General features: G+C 38.0%; 1 protein-coding gene across 4 annotated transcripts in view; it reads left to right on the forward strand.

The window, feature by feature from the left end:
* Nucleotides 1-16,222, forward strand: part of TTC37 (tetratricopeptide repeat domain 37) — a 176,324-nt gene that overhangs the window by 82,881 nt on the left and 77,221 nt on the right. For all 4 annotated transcript variants that reach the window (XM_027545580.1, XM_027545582.1, XM_027545581.1 and 1 more), the window contains 6 exons: nucleotides 3,337-3,480; nucleotides 4,539-4,630; nucleotides 5,025-5,100; nucleotides 5,621-5,761; nucleotides 9,199-9,297; nucleotides 9,406-9,514. In XM_027545580.1, the coding sequence (XP_027401381.1) occupies nucleotides 3,337-3,480; nucleotides 4,539-4,630; nucleotides 5,025-5,100; nucleotides 5,621-5,761; nucleotides 9,199-9,297; nucleotides 9,406-9,514 (661 nt within the window). The remainder of the gene's footprint in view (nucleotides 1-3,336; nucleotides 3,481-4,538; nucleotides 4,631-5,024; nucleotides 5,101-5,620; nucleotides 5,762-9,198; nucleotides 9,298-9,405; nucleotides 9,515-16,222) is intronic.

Genomic DNA, 16,222 nt, shown 5'->3' on the forward strand with positions numbered 1-16,222 from the left:
AAGAAGAATATATTACAAGTGACAAGTGTGAGCAACGGAAACCCTTGTCTTAGCTCCTGGCCTGTGATATGTGGGATGAATGTGAAAAGAAATCGGCTGCAGCATGTAAGATCTGTAGGGCCACAGCCCAGTTTCATTGCAACAGAACTTGGTGCAGTTCAAAGAAAGATTGAACCTAGGGACCTTGGCTGTTCACATCAGGAGTGTCAGCAGTTGCACTAAAGAGTTCAGGACAGTGGGAGGGAGAGAACGGAGTAAGCCTGGGGGAAATAGATAGCAGTATAGAATGAGAGTCTAAAGGGGTGAAGGATGCCCTTGAGAGGTTAGGTTTCTAGTGAGCCCAGCAGGGGTGGAGGCCATGACAGAACTAACCCTCATACAGAAGAAGGTGGATGGGCTCTTTAGACTCACAGTAAGAAGGAGGAGGTGGCAGGGGAGCTGGGAGGGGTTGTTTCCTTCAGCACTAGACTAATACACGTGTGAATCTGTTTCTGTTAATATATACAGAAGTACCGCAGCCGTCTTCTTTCTGATTCACGTATGAATGCCACCAAGCAGTTTATAATTTATACCTGAGAGACTCAGCTAGAAAGCCAAAGATGGGAAACTAGTCAGTGGCAAATGTGTGACGACTTAACGTGTAGTAACCTAGAATGTTGACATTTTAAGAGAAGTTGCTCCTTAGTGTATTTGCTGTGTCTGGTCTGATTTATCACCTCCTCTGCTGGTGCATCTGTAACTCAGTATAAGCATGCCTTTAGGCAGCCTTGTCTGACTTGTTCGGATGGAGTTGGGAGTCAGGTACTTTTTTCCTTATCTCAGAATGCCATACCTGCTTTCACTGCACTGTTATAAGTATTTCTTTAAAAAGTCTGTTTCCAATCTTGAAAACCCAGTGATTAGGCAGACAACAGGTCCTTACTGACTGTGGGTTGATTGTGGCATTTATCGTTTGCTCTGCAGTCGTATGCCAGTCATTGCCCTTGGTGTTGGGAACACAAACGTTAATAAGACTTCAGTGTTTGGAGCTTAGCTTTGGTGCTTACCTCATGGGTGCCGGTTTTTTGGGAGGTAACTTTATGGGATAGAATATTGGTGACATTGCTAGAAGTGTCATGTGGCCACACGTAAGACTAATAATCTTCCTGCTTCAACTCAGAAGTGTTCTTCCTTTTCTCTAGAATATGTAAAACCTTAAGAGCTAATTTCATTTTAGCTAGTAGTTTTGTGTTCCTTTCACTGGAGCATCTTTGCTTTCCATTTCAAACTGTTTTACCTTAGCAAGTAGCTGTTACTTCTGTAAGCAGTAGCTCTCTGTATAATTTTTGTTCTAGTTGACAGGTGTTGTTTAAACATTCATTGCCACTATTTCTTTTGAACATATTTGGTACAGTCACAGTGAAGTCAAAATACTTTCCTAGCATATAATTTCAATGAAAATATCTATCTGTTTAATGGATTAAAGACAATCTCTTTAACAAGTGGTGCTGGGAAATCTGGTCAACCACTTGTAAAAGAATGAAACTGGACCACTTTCTAACACCATACACAAAAATAAACTCAAAATGGATTAAAGATCTAAACGTAAGACCAGAAACTATAAAACTCCTAGAGGAGAACATAGGCAAAACACTCTCCGACATACATCACAGCAGGATCCTCTATGACCCACCTCCCAGAATATTGGAAATAAAAGCAAAAATAAACAAATGGGACCTAATTAACCTTAAAAGCTTCTGCACATCAAAGGAAACTATTAGCAAGGTGAAAAGACAGCCTTCAGAATGGGAGAAAATAATAGCAAATGAAGCAACCGACAAACAACTAATCTCAAAAATATACAAGCAACTCCTACAGCTCAACTCCAGAAAAATAAACGACCCAATCAAAAATGGGCCAAAGAACTAAATAGACATTTCTCCAAAGAAGACATACAGATGGCTAACAAACACATGAAAAGATGCTCAACATCACTCATTATCAGAGAAATGCAAATCAAAACCACAATGAGGTACCATTTCACACCAGTCAGAATGGCTGCGATCCAAAAGTCTACAAATAATAAATGCTGGAGAGGGTGTGGAGAAAAGGGAACCCTCTTAAACTGTTGGTGGGAATGCAAACTAGTACAGCCACTATGGAGAACAGTGTGGAGATTCCTTAAAAAACTGGAAATAGAACTGCCTTATGACCCAGCAATCCCACTGCTGGGCATACACACGGAGGAAACCAGAATTGAAAGAGACACGTGTACCCCAGTGTTCATCGCAGCACTGTTTATAATAGCCAGGACATGGAAGCAACCTAGATGTCCATCAGCAGATGAATGGATAAGAAAGCTGTGGTACATATACACAATGGAGTATTACTCAGCCATTAAAAAGAATACATTTGAATCAGTTCTAATGAGGTGGATGAAACTGGAGCCTATTATACAGAGTGAAGTAAGCCAGAAGGAAAAACATAAATACAGTATACTAACGCATATATATGGAATTTAGAAAGATGGTAACAATAACCCGGTGTACGAGACAGCAAAAGAGACACTGATGTATAGAACAGTCTTATGGACTCTGAGGGAGAGGGAGAGGGTGGGAAGATTTGGGAGAATGGCAATGAAACATGTAAAATATCATGTAGGAAACCAGTTGCCAGTCCAGGTTCGATGCACGATGCTGGATGCTTGGGGCTGGTGCACTGGGACGACCCAGAGGGATGGTATGGGGAGGGAGGAAGGAGGAGGGTTCGGGATGGAGAACACATGTATACCTGTGGCGGATTCATTTTGATATTTGGCAAAACTAATACAATTATGTAAAGTTTAAAAATAAAATAAAATTAGAAAAAAAAAAAGAAAAGGAAAAAAAAACTAAAAAAAAAAAAAAAAAGATCTATCTGTTTAATATGGGGAGATGCTATCATAGGGGAAAGAAAATACTGGAGTTGGATAAGGGAGTTGGATACAATATGGAAAATAGTTTTGTAAGTGACTAGTAGCAGTGTGCCGTGGAGGGTGGTAAGAATAGTCTTAATTGTGCTCTTTATACTTAGTGTTATTCTCAAGGGGCAGAGGGAAGCATTTGGCTGAGGCATGAGGATTACTTGGGCATCTCTGTAAAATATGCCTCATATTTCAGGCCCCCCACAGTCACTGGTCCAGTCCAGCTCCCCCTGTCCTTGAGGAAACCGGGGACCAGAGAGGTTGAGTGGTATTCTAAGATCACCAAGTTAGTGGTAGATCCAGATTTCCTGACTGTTAGGTAGACTGTCTTTGATTGTTGTTTGTCCACAAGTTTCTAAAATGTAACGAACGTCTCTTTTAATTTTTTTAACCAGACAGTGTTAAAACAAGAGAAGAATAACTATAATGCCTGGGTTTTTATTGGCGTTGCTGCAGCTGAGCTAGAACAGCCTGATCAGGCCCAGGGTGCCTACAAGAAAGCTGCTGAATTAGAGCCAGACCAGCTACTAGCTTGGCAGGTATGTATACATTCTTTTTTTTTTTTTGACTATGTTATAGGAAAGAACGTTTTTCAAAATACAGGTGACAGCTTTACAATAAGCATTTAGACCTCCATTTCCCCAGTATGAGAGAGAAGAAATTAAATTTATTGATCTCGTAAACTTGAAAGTTAGTTGGTGCCAAGGATGCTGTTTGCTACTATTTAACATCTAATCCAAAGGATTATTTCCAAATGTTAGGACAGAAATTGAAACATGATTATATAAATCTCCAACTTAATTATGTATGCATATGAGAGACTTATGAATAATATTCTTTATGCTTATCTGAGGGAAAAGATGGTATATTAATGTGTTTTTTAAAAAATAATATGAAAAAATTTGAAATTCCTATCTGAGTATGAGTTACATTCTTTTTTCTTATTTAATGGTCTCTGTTTTTTACTTGGCTTCTCCAGCTTTTTCATGTTTAATGACTTTGTTTCGTATCTCAATCACATCTTAGAAACTGTGATTAATAGGAGGTAGAAGACTCTGGAGAACGTGAACCTGTTTGTCTCAGGTTCACATGAACAAGAACATGAGTAGGTTGTCTGGTAACATCTCTCTGATGCCAGCTTTTATTGTGTACTGATTGGTTTAGGATATCTATCTTTATTTGAAGCAAAAATGATAATTTCCACAGAGTACTTGGATTTCTTTCTTTTGACCATGTGAAAATAGTGTTGTATGGTAACATCTTAAGAGTTAAAATTGCACAAGAATTATTTAAGAAGTATTTATTATTGTGAAATACATTTTCAAAAGTAAAGAGAATGATGAAATGAACCACTCTGTGCCCATCATCCAGTTTCAATAAAAACCTACTCACGGCCAGTGTTTTTTCATCTGTACTTTCACCCACTCCCTCCTACCCCCAATTATTTGGAGGCAAATCCCAGGTGTTTTATTTCATCTGTAAACTATAATAATCTCTGTCATAAATAATCTTTACAGATTGTCACTTTACTTAGCAAAACAAATGTGAGCACACTGGATGTCTTTGGAAGAGTAATCATTGCTGTTTCCTCTTCTAGGGGTTAGCAAGTTTGTATGAGAAATGTAATCACATAAATGCTAAGGATGACTTACCTGGTGTTTACCAAAAGCTCCTGGATCTGTATGAAAGGTAATCAGTACGTGGCGAAAGGCTCGTTTCTGTAAAGGCTTGAAGTAGAAGAAACTGGTTAAAATTATATACAAGTACTTCAAACATTTACTGGGAATTGGAAATCATTTTCCTTTCAAACTATTGTTACAGAATCTCTTAATTGTGATTGAAACAGTAATAGTAGGCGGGTTGACTAATTTGAGAACTTTGATATTATTTTTAGTCAATGTAATAGAAGATAATGTTTCTTAAACCTTTATTTTTTATGAGAGGCTCATTTTATGAAATTTTTCTGTAGTGTGATAGAGGATATGTTCCAGTAGTATTATTTTGGTGATATTTTAATTTTTGTGTCTTAAGTCCTTAGTTTTTTTCATTAATCAAATTCAAAATCCTCTTTTTCTATTCTAAGTGTTGACAAACAGAAGTGGTGTGATGTCTGTAAGAAACTGGTGGATCTGTATTACCAAGAAAAGAAACACGTAGAGGTCGGTTAATGATTTGCTTGGGTAGTAAATTTCTTTTAATAAAACCATTAGTAAAAGGAAGCTTTCATTTAGCTTAAGGACACATTTAAAAAATGAACATATGATACAGCATCAAAACAAATTACAGTGCTTTGAAAACTGTAACTTGGAATTCAGCTATCATAACTTCCAAACTTTTTTGAAACTGGGCAGGGATAAATAAAATAAGTAAAAGTGTATCATCTGTAGAATTCAGTGACTCATTTGTGGTGTCCCACTGCTGATGCTGTAAGTTATGAAGACTGGGGCATATAGTCATTCCTGTATGCACTCTGGTATCTCAGTCATAGTTCTCATATAAGGACTATGTGGGTTTGCCCAGTCATCCTATTTTTTTTATGGAATTCATAATAGATGGAGCTCTCTGCTTTTGCAGTTTTTATGTATTAGTAAATAAAGATGTTTTTATTTATAGATTTAAATGTTTTTAATAGCATTTCAGTATTTTACATATAGTAACCATTTTAAATCTCCTTGATAGGTGGCCCGAACATGGCACAAATTGATAAAGACACGACAGGAAGAAGGTGCAGACAACCAGGAGCTTCATCAGCTGTGGAGGAAATTGACTCAGTTGCTGGCTGAGTGCACTGAGGACCAGAATAATGAGACCCAGCAATTGGTACTGAGCCGTGTACTGCCCACAGTTTGTATCACGAAAGTTGATCATTCAGTTGAGTTTAGAAAATGGAAACATGATATAATATAGAAAAACACTGTATGTCAGACTAGATATTTTAAATTCATAGATGCTCTTCCTGATAAAGTCAGAGTTACAGGCCTGCAGTTTCAAACTAAGTCTGGACAGAGTGGAAATGGTATTCAGGGTATCAAAATTTTACATCCCTGTATTCACAAGAATTCACACTATATCAGTTACTTAATAACTGTGAAAAAGAAACTATGAAATTGACTTTTACAAAACTGCTGTTTCTAAAAAATTGTACCTTAAAGGTATGTTTCTTCATATTTCTGAACTAAGAGTATTAAATTGCTTTCAGGTTTAACAATTAGAGTATTTTATTTATGTATGTATTTAATTTTTATTAAAGTATTATGGTTTACAGTGTTGTGTTCGTTTCAGGTGTACAGCAAAGTGAATCAGTTATTCATGTACATACATCTACTCTTTAGATTCTTTCCCCATGTAGGTCATTAAAGAGTATTCAGTAGAGTTCCCTGTGCGAGACACAGTAGGTCCTTGTTAGTTATGTATTTTACATGTAGTACTGTGTATATGTCAATCCCAGTTTCCCAATTTATCCCTCCCCTGCTACTTGCCCCCCTGGTAACTGTAAGGTTGTTTTCTACATGTCTCTTTTTCTGTACCATTTTTTAATAGATTCAGCATGTAAGTGATATCATATGATGTTTGTCTTTCTGCATCTGACTTTCCTCAGTACGACGATCTCTGGGTCCGTCCGTGTTGTCGCAGATGGGTTATGTCATTCTTTTTATGGCTGCGTGATAGTCCATTGCATGTATGCCTGCATCGTCTTTGTCCACGCCTCTGTCGATAGACATTTAGGTTGCTTCTGTGTCTTGGCTATTGTAAACAGTGCTGCATTGAGCATTGGGGTGCATGTGTCTTTTTGAATTATGGTTTTCTCCAGATATATGCCCAGGAGTGGGATTGCTGGATCACATGATAGTTCTGTATTTAGTTTTTTGAAGGACCCTCCATGCTGTTTGCCATATGGTTGCACCATTTTACATTCCCACCAACAGTGTACGAGGGTTTCTTTTCCTCCACACCATCTCCAGCGTTTGTTGTTTGTAGTCTTTTAGATGATGACTGTTCTGACCGGTGTGAGGTGATACCTCATTGTGGTTTTGGCTTACATTTTTCTAATAATTAGTGATGTTGAACATCTTTCCATGTGCCTCTCGGCCATCTTCTTTGTATGTCTTCTTTGGAGGAATGTCTGTTTAGATCTTGCACTCGGTTTTTGCTGGGGTTATTTGGTTTTTCTTTTTGTTGTTGTTGAGCTGCATAAAGTATTTGTATTAAATGTATTTTGGAGATTAATCCCTTGTCAGTAGTAGACTATTATATTTAGAGTGTTTATATTTAGTATCTGGATTGCTTATTCCTAGCAGTATTCCTTTTTAAACTGCAGCTTTTCAAGTAATTGAAAAGAATTTTTAAAAGACTATTAAAAAACCACTGGTTTTGAACTGTAAATGAAAAATATTTTCATCATTATATTTTTTATAAGTTTAAAGGTAAACTTAATTTCTTATTATAGTAAATAAGCACTCAATGTACACTTGTTAAATTGAATAGAATTTTAAAATGTTAACAATTATAGATTCTGCGTAAGATTGGAAGCTCTTTCTTCATTTGTTCACTCACTCATTTGTTCCTTTAATCAGAAAGTATGGGGAAACTATTACTGTATGTCAGGCAATGTCCTAAGTGCTAGGAATGAAAATATGAGAATAAGGTTTTCATTCATTTGTATATTGGAGAATTAATCCTTTGTCAGTTGTTTCATTTGCTATTATTTTCTCCCATTCTGAGGGTTGTCTTTTCACCTTGTTTATAATTCCCTTTGCTGTGCAAAAGCTTTTAAGTTTAATTACATCCAATTTGTTTATTTTTATTTCCATTACTCTAGGAGTTGGGTCATAAAGGATTTTGCTGTGGTTTATGTCAGAGAGTCTTCTGCCTTTGTTTTCCTCTAAGAGTTTTATAGTTTCTGGTCTTACATTAAGGTCTTTAATCCCTTTTGAGTTTATTTTTGTATATGTACTCTATATGTTTGTAGGAAGTACTCTAATTTCATTATTTTGCACATAGCTGTCCAGTTTTCCCAGCACCACTTGTTGAAGGGACTATCTTATCTCCATTGTATATATTGATTTACTGGTATATAGATTCACTTGTAGAAAGAAATTGAATGGTGACAAAATTAGGTGATTTATTGATTTCTCTTAAATCACATCTTCATATTTGACTTCATTATTTCTTTAAAATAGTATAGGTTACCGGAGTATCAGAGACATGCTGAAATAAGTAAAATTTTTAAAAAATCCATACTGTACTACTTCATGGAAGAGAATTAATTATACTTGTCATTTTAAGAATTAATTTCTAGCTGTTAAAAATAGGATAAAAGTATTGGGGGGCAGTTATTTTCAAGCTGAATGCTAGTGATACTGTGCTTCATTTGTGTTCAGAGAAAAAAATTTGTCATATATTTTACATATGGATTAATTTCTTTATTATGTTTTTGAACCTATTGTGCATGCTTGACTTTGTTAGGCTTCTTTTTTTATTTTCTTCAAGATCATTAACTTTATCAGAGCAGTAAAATTTTACTTACTTATACAGACTTCATGTCATCCTTTACAAAAAGAATTTGAGATGGTGAACTGTATTATGAATTTTCATTATACAGTCATGGAAATTCATTGTGAAAAATGCGGAACTTATGTAACCAAATGAATGGTACTCTTTAAAAGTGCTTGCCTTGGATTCAGGTATTGCTGTTTTTGCTGAGGAAACATTTAGAAGGCTTCTTTTGGAATTTTCCTCAAAGTCAGTTAATAGTACTGTATAAAGGAAATGATCTCATTACAGTTCAGTCATATCTCTGATTTTCTTTTATCAAAAGTATGACTTCAGAAACATTTTGTTTTTGAGATTGAAGATTTGCTATTATGAAGATGTTCCAAAGACTGTACTGGTGATTTCAGAAGGGATGTTTTAAAAGTGATCTGGGCAATAGAAGCTACACTGACATATGAGACTACACCTCTTAACTCCTTAGTAGAGAGCAGCAAGCACTTAAGGGAACGTTTCATTACTGTTGTTAAGCAGTTTATAGTTGTCCCTCAGTTCAGTGCAGTCTGCTGGCCAGTTGGAATTGGGATGTATTCCAAGCTTATACATTTTTTCCCCTCATTGAAATTGTCAGGGCCAGACAATAAACATATTTGCAGTTACTAGTTGAGGGTGTCCTTTGTATAAGTGAGTCTTCTGTGTTCAACTGTTTGTTACATTTGTCACTTAAGTAAACTACAGATGATAGTTTTTTTGTTTCTTTGTTTCAGCTTTTAACTGCTTTTGAGAATGCATTGGGCTTATCAGATAAGATTCCTAGCGAAGATCACCAAGTGCTTTATAAACATTTCATTCAGTGTTTATCCAAAGTAAGTTGATTTTTAAAATTTCTAATATGACTTTTCTATTCTAATGAGGAACGTATTCATAAATATATTTTACTGCTACTCAGTTTATTTTACTTTTTTTTTTTCAAGTTTCCTCATGAGACTGCTAGGTTGAAGAAGGCCTGTGAAGGAATGATAAACATCTATCCCACTGTACAATATCCATTAGAAGTGCTTTGTTTACATTTAATTGAATCAGGTAATTTCTTCTTTATTATATTGTGTGTCCTAGAGATCTGAGAGTAATGTTGATGTCAGTCAAAAATTGCTTTATTGCCTATTGCTTGTAAAGTATTATTTCAGTATTTCTGGACATGAGAGGAGGTATGATAGTTAGTCTTTATGCACATGAAAAGGCTAAGAAATACAGGAAAGTATAGTGACACAGGGAATTGTGAGCCACCGAGTTCATTGTACAATTGCACTCGTCTCACATGCTAGTAAAGTAATGCTCAAAATTCTCCACGCCAAGCTTCAGCAATACGTGAATCGTGAACTTCCAGATGTTCAAGCTGGTTTTAGAAAAGGCAGAGGAACCAGAGATCAAATTGCCAACATCCACTGGATCGTTGAAAAAGCAAGAGAGTTCCAGAAAAACATCTACTTCTGCTTTATTGACTATGCCAAAGCCTTTGACTGTGTGGATCACAATAAACTGTGGAAAATTCTGAAAGAGATGGAAATACCAGACCACCTGACCTGCCTCTTGAGAAACCTGTATGCAGGTCAGGAAGCAACAGTTAGAACTGGACATGGAACAACAGACTGGTTCCAAATAGGAAAAGGAGTACGTCAAGACTGTATATTGTCACCCTGCTTATTTAACTTCTGTGCAGAGTACATCATGAGAAACGCTGGGCTGGAAGAAGCACAAGCTGGAATCAAGATTGCCGGGAGAAATATCAATAACCTCAGATATGCAGATGACACCACTCTTATGGCAGAAAGTGAAGAGGAACTAAAAAGCCTCTTGATGAAAGTGCAAGAGGAGAGTGAAAAAGTTGGCTTAAAGCTTAATATTCAGAAAACGAAGATCATGACATCTGGTCCCATCACTTCATGGGAAATAGATGGGAAAACTGGAAACAGTGTCAGACTTTATCTTTTTGGGCTCCAAAATCACTGCAGATGATGACTGCAGCCATGAAATTAAAAGATGCTCAATCCTTGGAAGAAAAGTTATGACCAACCTAGATAGCATATTCAAAAGCAGAGACATTACTTTGCCAACAAAGGTCTGTCTAGTCAAGGCTATGGTTTTTCCAGTGGTCATGTATGGATGTGAGAGTTGGACTGTAAAGAAAGCTGAGTGCTAAAGAATCGATGCTTTTGAAGTGTGGTGTTGGAGAAGACTCTTGAGAGTCCCTTGGACTGCAAGGAGATCCAACAAGTTCATTCTGAAGGAGATCAGCCCTGGGTGTTCTTTGGAAGGAATGATGCTAAAGCTGAAACTCCAGTACTTTGGCCACCTCATGTGAAGAGTTGACTCATTGGAAAAGACTCTGATGCTGGGAGGGGTTGGGGGCAGGAGGAAAAGGGGCAGATGGAGGATGAGATGGCTGGATGGCATCACCAACTCGATGGACGTGAGTTTGAGTAAACTCCAGGAGATGGTGATGGACAGGGAGGCCTGGCTTGCTGCGATTCATGGGGTCGCAAAGAGTTGGACACGACTGAGCGACTGAACAGAACTGAACTGAATTCATTGTTGATTAGTAAGGTCTTTTGGAAGGTGGGAATTGGAGAAGGTCTTGAATTTTCCATAGAAATTAGATGAACAGGAGGAGGTGAAAGATACTCCCCATGGCATGAGCAGAGGTATGGAGCTAGGTGCAGTTTGGGGGAATAGTAGAATAGTTTTATTTGCTGTAGTAGAAAGACTAAGATCTGTTTTATTTAAGTAGTTTAGACTGTATTACATAGGGATATAAATGTCCTGGAGAAGATTTTGTTAATGATAAGCATTCTCAGTGTTGATGTTATGTCGTATGTCATTGTCACACAAGTACATTGTTAAATATGATAAAGTAATGAAGTTTGTGAATGATCTGCTTTTTCAATAAAACAGAGCAGAATTCAAGTCAGATAGTGTGTCTTAGTGTGTGCTCAGTGCTCTTGCTTCGTTGTGTGCTTTCTCTGGGGGAAGAGAGAGAGGTGATGACAGCTAGCCTGCTGGGAGTTGCCACAACTTGCAGCTGTAGATGTCTTATGCCTGTCAGTTTACAGAATGTTGACTATATTGGTTTTCATAGCAGCTGCTGTCCTTTTTTGCCAGGGTCTGTGCTGAACAGGTGCTTTAAAAATAACTTGAATATCACTCCTGTCCATGTGTGTATTCACCTGATACAAATAAAGTTCATTGAAGTCAGTCATTGGGATGGAATTAACAGTACCAGTACCAGTGTGGTAGTGATTGTGAGTTGGTGCAGAGCTTTCCTAAGCTAAGTTTTTTCACTTTGTTGCTAAATGAGTATACACTTGGGAATGCTTTGTTTGTTACTGACCGTCACATATTCCATAATTGAAAAATGGTCGAAAATTACCGCTAAAGATAATTGAGTGAAAATTCCTATTACAGAAATCTCATTACACCAATCTTGACTCTGCCTACTCTGACTTCCCCTTCTAAGTCCAACTTGTATTTTTTCCCCTCTCGTGCCTGAGTTGAAGTCCTGAACTCTTACCTTCAGTCTGTGATTTTTTTATGGTGAGCAGTAAATGGATCCCCTTCTCCTTACTTTAACTGAGTCCAAGATAGACGTGGAAGAGCACTTTGCTCTAACGTGAGAAAAGCAAACATTGTAAGTGTTGTGCACGCTCAGTTGTGGCCGATTCTTTGTGACCCCTTGGACTGTAGCCTGCTAGACTCCTCTGTCCAGGGAATTTTTCAGGCAAGAATACTGGAGTGGGTTGCCATTTCCTCCAGGGGATCTTCCTGACCTAGGGATCGAACCTACATCTCTCGAGTCTCCTGCATTGGTAGGTGGATTCTTTGCCGCTAATGCCACTCAGGAAGCACAGAAGTGTCGTAGTGAGTAGCTTATGAAGTATAAAGTCTCTAACTTGGTTTGCAGGATATATTGTACAGAAAATAGACTAGATTGGATAGAATAAGTGATACTAAGAACAAATGAACTGTAGGAACGAATGAACTGGGAATATGATAGCAACTGAAAGTAACAGGTAAATGAAGACAATAGAGATTTTTTTAGAGGTGAAAGGAGGGAGAAATCAATTTTAATTTTGGGCTTTCCTGAAAAGTTGCACTAATATGGAATGATGGTTTGTACAAAGGTAAGTTGTTGAGAGGAGGTGTTAACGGGTGTTCAGAGGAGAATGCTCATCAGGGTTTACTCTCGAGAGAGCAGTACAAAGGCTAGTTTTAAGGCTTGGACACCATTTGCGTGTAGGTGAAAGGGAATGGAGTGGACGACTTCAGAGGATGCCTGAAGAGCAGAAACATGTATAATGTGCCTTGTGTGGAAAGGGAGGAAGAGGGGGAAGAAGGAAATGGAGGACAGAGAAGTGAAGAGGTCAGAGAGGAAAGAGGGGGACCTCGATAAAAAGCAAGACAGAAGGCAAGGAAAGCATTTCACAAGGGAGAGCTGTCGTGAGAGATTGAGCAACTAGTTTTTTGATTAAGAGGCCTTTAGTAGGGCTGTCTTTTTTAATCAAAGTGAGTGAATTGAAACTTAGAATACATGATGAGAAAAGAGGAGGAAGAAGTGGAGAGCAGGTATAAAGGGAAGCAATCCAGGGACAGACTTACTTCATTTAAGGGACGGGAGGAGGAAGCGTGAAAGGGGATAATAGACTTTTAGAGGAGAAGGGGAATTGCAGTGGTGTCACCTGGAAGGAGACTTTCAAGAAGAAAGAGCTAGTTAACATTATGGGCGTTGCCTTGCGGTCAAGGAGGAGGATGCCTACTGAGAGACTTTCAGTACCAGAAGCATGCTTAGAGCTTGTATGTATGGTTTTTATTTTGTTTTGCTCTAATAGGAAGCTTAGTTCTAAATCACTCAGTTTCTTCAAACTTTAACTTGAGGCCAGTGTGTTCCCAAGATAAGCGGACTGGTTTTCTTTATCGTGTAGCCCCTGGTATCCATCTTCCAGCCATTTTTCTGTGTTTACAATTGTGATTGATAAATTAATGGCTGGAGTTTACCCTTTTGTTTCTGTTCCTGTTCAGCTATTAATGGCTTGTGCCATTCTCTCATTCTTGACCTGCTCACATGAAGATACTCTGACATTTCTTTTTGAAAACTAATTAAACGTTTTCTTAAGAGGCACATATAACCCTGTAATGTGAATTTGTCGAGTAAATATGCCTTCATATCCCCAAAAGCCTACAAAATTGTAGAAGTGGGATCAACAAATAGTTTGCATGTAAAATACTTATCCTTTAATTAAAAATGAACTAAAAAACAAAACCAAAGAAAAAAAAAGTAGTCTGCAGACTTTTGCCTATAAATTCAATACTTGACAAAATATTTTAGTAAAGAGATAGCAAAGGGGTTATGCCGTTTGATTAGAGAGGGTGTTGGTTTATGTGAAAAAAAAAAAAATCATTCTCAAAGAGGTTTTGAGGATGGGTAATTTGCAGAGTTGAAAGAGAGCTCTATATCCTGGCAAAGGGGAGTGGGTTGGTGGATATTTATCCATGTGGGACAGCTTCTTTCCCTGCTGGAATGTTAGTTGTGAGGGTTTGCAGAATGGAGCAGTGCAGACTTGGACACGTTAAATACAGGAGGTGTAGCTGGCAACCCACTCCAGTGTTCTTGCCTGGAGAATCCCAGGGACAGGGGAGCCTGGTGGGCTGCGGTCTATGGGGTTGCACAGAGTTGGACATGACTGAAGTGACTTAGCAGCAGCAGCAGCAGCATTATTCTGGGGTGAGAGCTTAATTGTTAAGGCAGGACAGTAGGAAGCTGTGCTTAATGGTTTCTTTCTTTTTCATATTTTTGTTGCTCCTTGAAGCTGAACTTTCTGTATATTAAGAACTTTTGAAAATCTGGAAGGCCTCCTAAAGGCTGATCTATCCTCCCCCAGAGTACTTCAGTGCCTGCAGAATTTGCTACTTCAACAGCAGTTAATCACTGGGTTCTTTTCCACTGAGGACAAATAGATCCGTTCTCCTTTGTCCTCCTTTGCATGTTGAGGCTTGAAGATGTGTTTTCAAAATGACTCTGTTTATAAAGCTTCACATAACAAGTAGTGAATAGCTTTCGCCTGATGAAATGTTATTTCATGCTTAATGACCTTTTTTGATTTATTTTGTTTTGCTTTATTGCTGAAATGGGGGAAGATAAAAAAGGACTTGGTTCTTCAAACAGAAAAGAGTGTAAGGTTTTGTGTTCTAGAAATATTAGAAAATCCAGGTGGAAATAAAGAAATGAGTACATGCTGTTTTTCTCCCTCCCAAGCTAGGCTATTTAAAAAAAAAAAAAAAAAGTTCTATAGCACTGATGGATTCCTTTGGGATGTCAGAAATAAAATAGTTATTAAAAAAAAACACCTCTTGCCTTCTTTTGTGATAAACTTTAGAAAACAGAATTCTTACAGCTATTACTTAGCACCTGCTCTGAACCTTTTCAGAACATCTTTTATCAGCTCCATGTCTAGCTTGCCCTGTTTATTTTTTTATTTGGCTGTGTGGGGTCTTTGTTGCAATGTTTGGGATCTTTAGTTGTGGCATGTGGAATCTAGATCCCTGACCAGGGATCAAACCCGGGTCTCCTGCACTGGGAGCACAGAGCCTTAACCACTGGACCACTAGGGAAGTGCCTCTTACTTGCCTTATTGATAAATAAAGGTAATATGGCCAAACTGTTTTAAAGTCACTGAATCTGGAATCTTGGAATCTTTTAAATGTTAAAAAGAGCAGATAAGTAAATGATTTTCTGTTCAGATTAATGAAGTCTGTTTCCTCTCTGGTTTTGTCTCCAACATTTGTATAGGTAGTATTTTCAATAAGAATTAGTATGGAGAAGTGGATTGAGAGTTGAAGCTGGAACATTCCTTGTGTCGTTATTACTGTTGATGGTTTTTGTGAACACTGTAGAGAAATCCTCTAAGTGCCACTTGATCATATGTAGAGAGTATGTTCTTAAGGGCTTGACATGAATATAGTTTCCTCAAATCTCATTTTGTTTCTATAATTGTGCTCCCAGATGTTAACAAAGGGAGTATGTTAGAAAAATTTACCTTCTTTTAAAAGGTTTTCATGTTGTTCCTGGACCTTTTGGAAACCGTTTTCATCTCTTAGTCACACTTTGCTTGCGCTCAGTGTGGATGTTCATTGGAAAGATGCCTGACTGGCTTGTCTTCTTTTCATCTTAGGTGTGTTTTCTGTAATCAGGGCAGTTGTGATAGCCAGGATAGCCTGTCATGAATTGTGTTTTTATGGAGTAAGAGAGTTTTGACTCAGTTGAGTAGAAATTGAAGATAAAATTTTAGTAGCCATTTTATTTTCTTTTTTAGAATGGTGACTGTTTTTAATTCTCCATAGTAATTCTCAGCCATTTGCCTATTCATAGACTCAGCCTTTTGGGACATCTGTTATTACAGTATTAATTTTTTTAAAGTTTTTCCCTTTAGCTGTGCTGGGTTTTCGCTGCTGTGTGGGCTTTTCCCTGGTTGCAGCGAGTGGGGGCCACTTCCCGGCCGCGGTGTGAGGGCCTCTCATGGTGGTGGTGTCTCTTGTGGAGTATGGGCCCCAGGACACCTGGGCTTCAGCAGTTATGGCATGTGGGCTTAGTGGTCACATCTCCCGGGCTCTGGAGCAGAGGCTCAGTTGTTGTGACTCATAGGCCCTCTGCTCCACAGCACGTGGGATCTTCCCAGCCCAAGGACTGAACTCATGTCTCTTGCACTGGCGGGGATTCCTCACCGCTGAGCCAATAGTAAA

Source organism: Bos indicus x Bos taurus, chromosome 7 (assembly GCF_003369695.1).
Source record: "Bos indicus x Bos taurus breed Angus x Brahman F1 hybrid chromosome 7, Bos_hybrid_MaternalHap_v2.0, whole genome shotgun sequence".
Taxonomy (NCBI): Eukaryota; Metazoa; Chordata; class Mammalia; order Artiodactyla; family Bovidae; genus Bos; species Bos indicus x Bos taurus.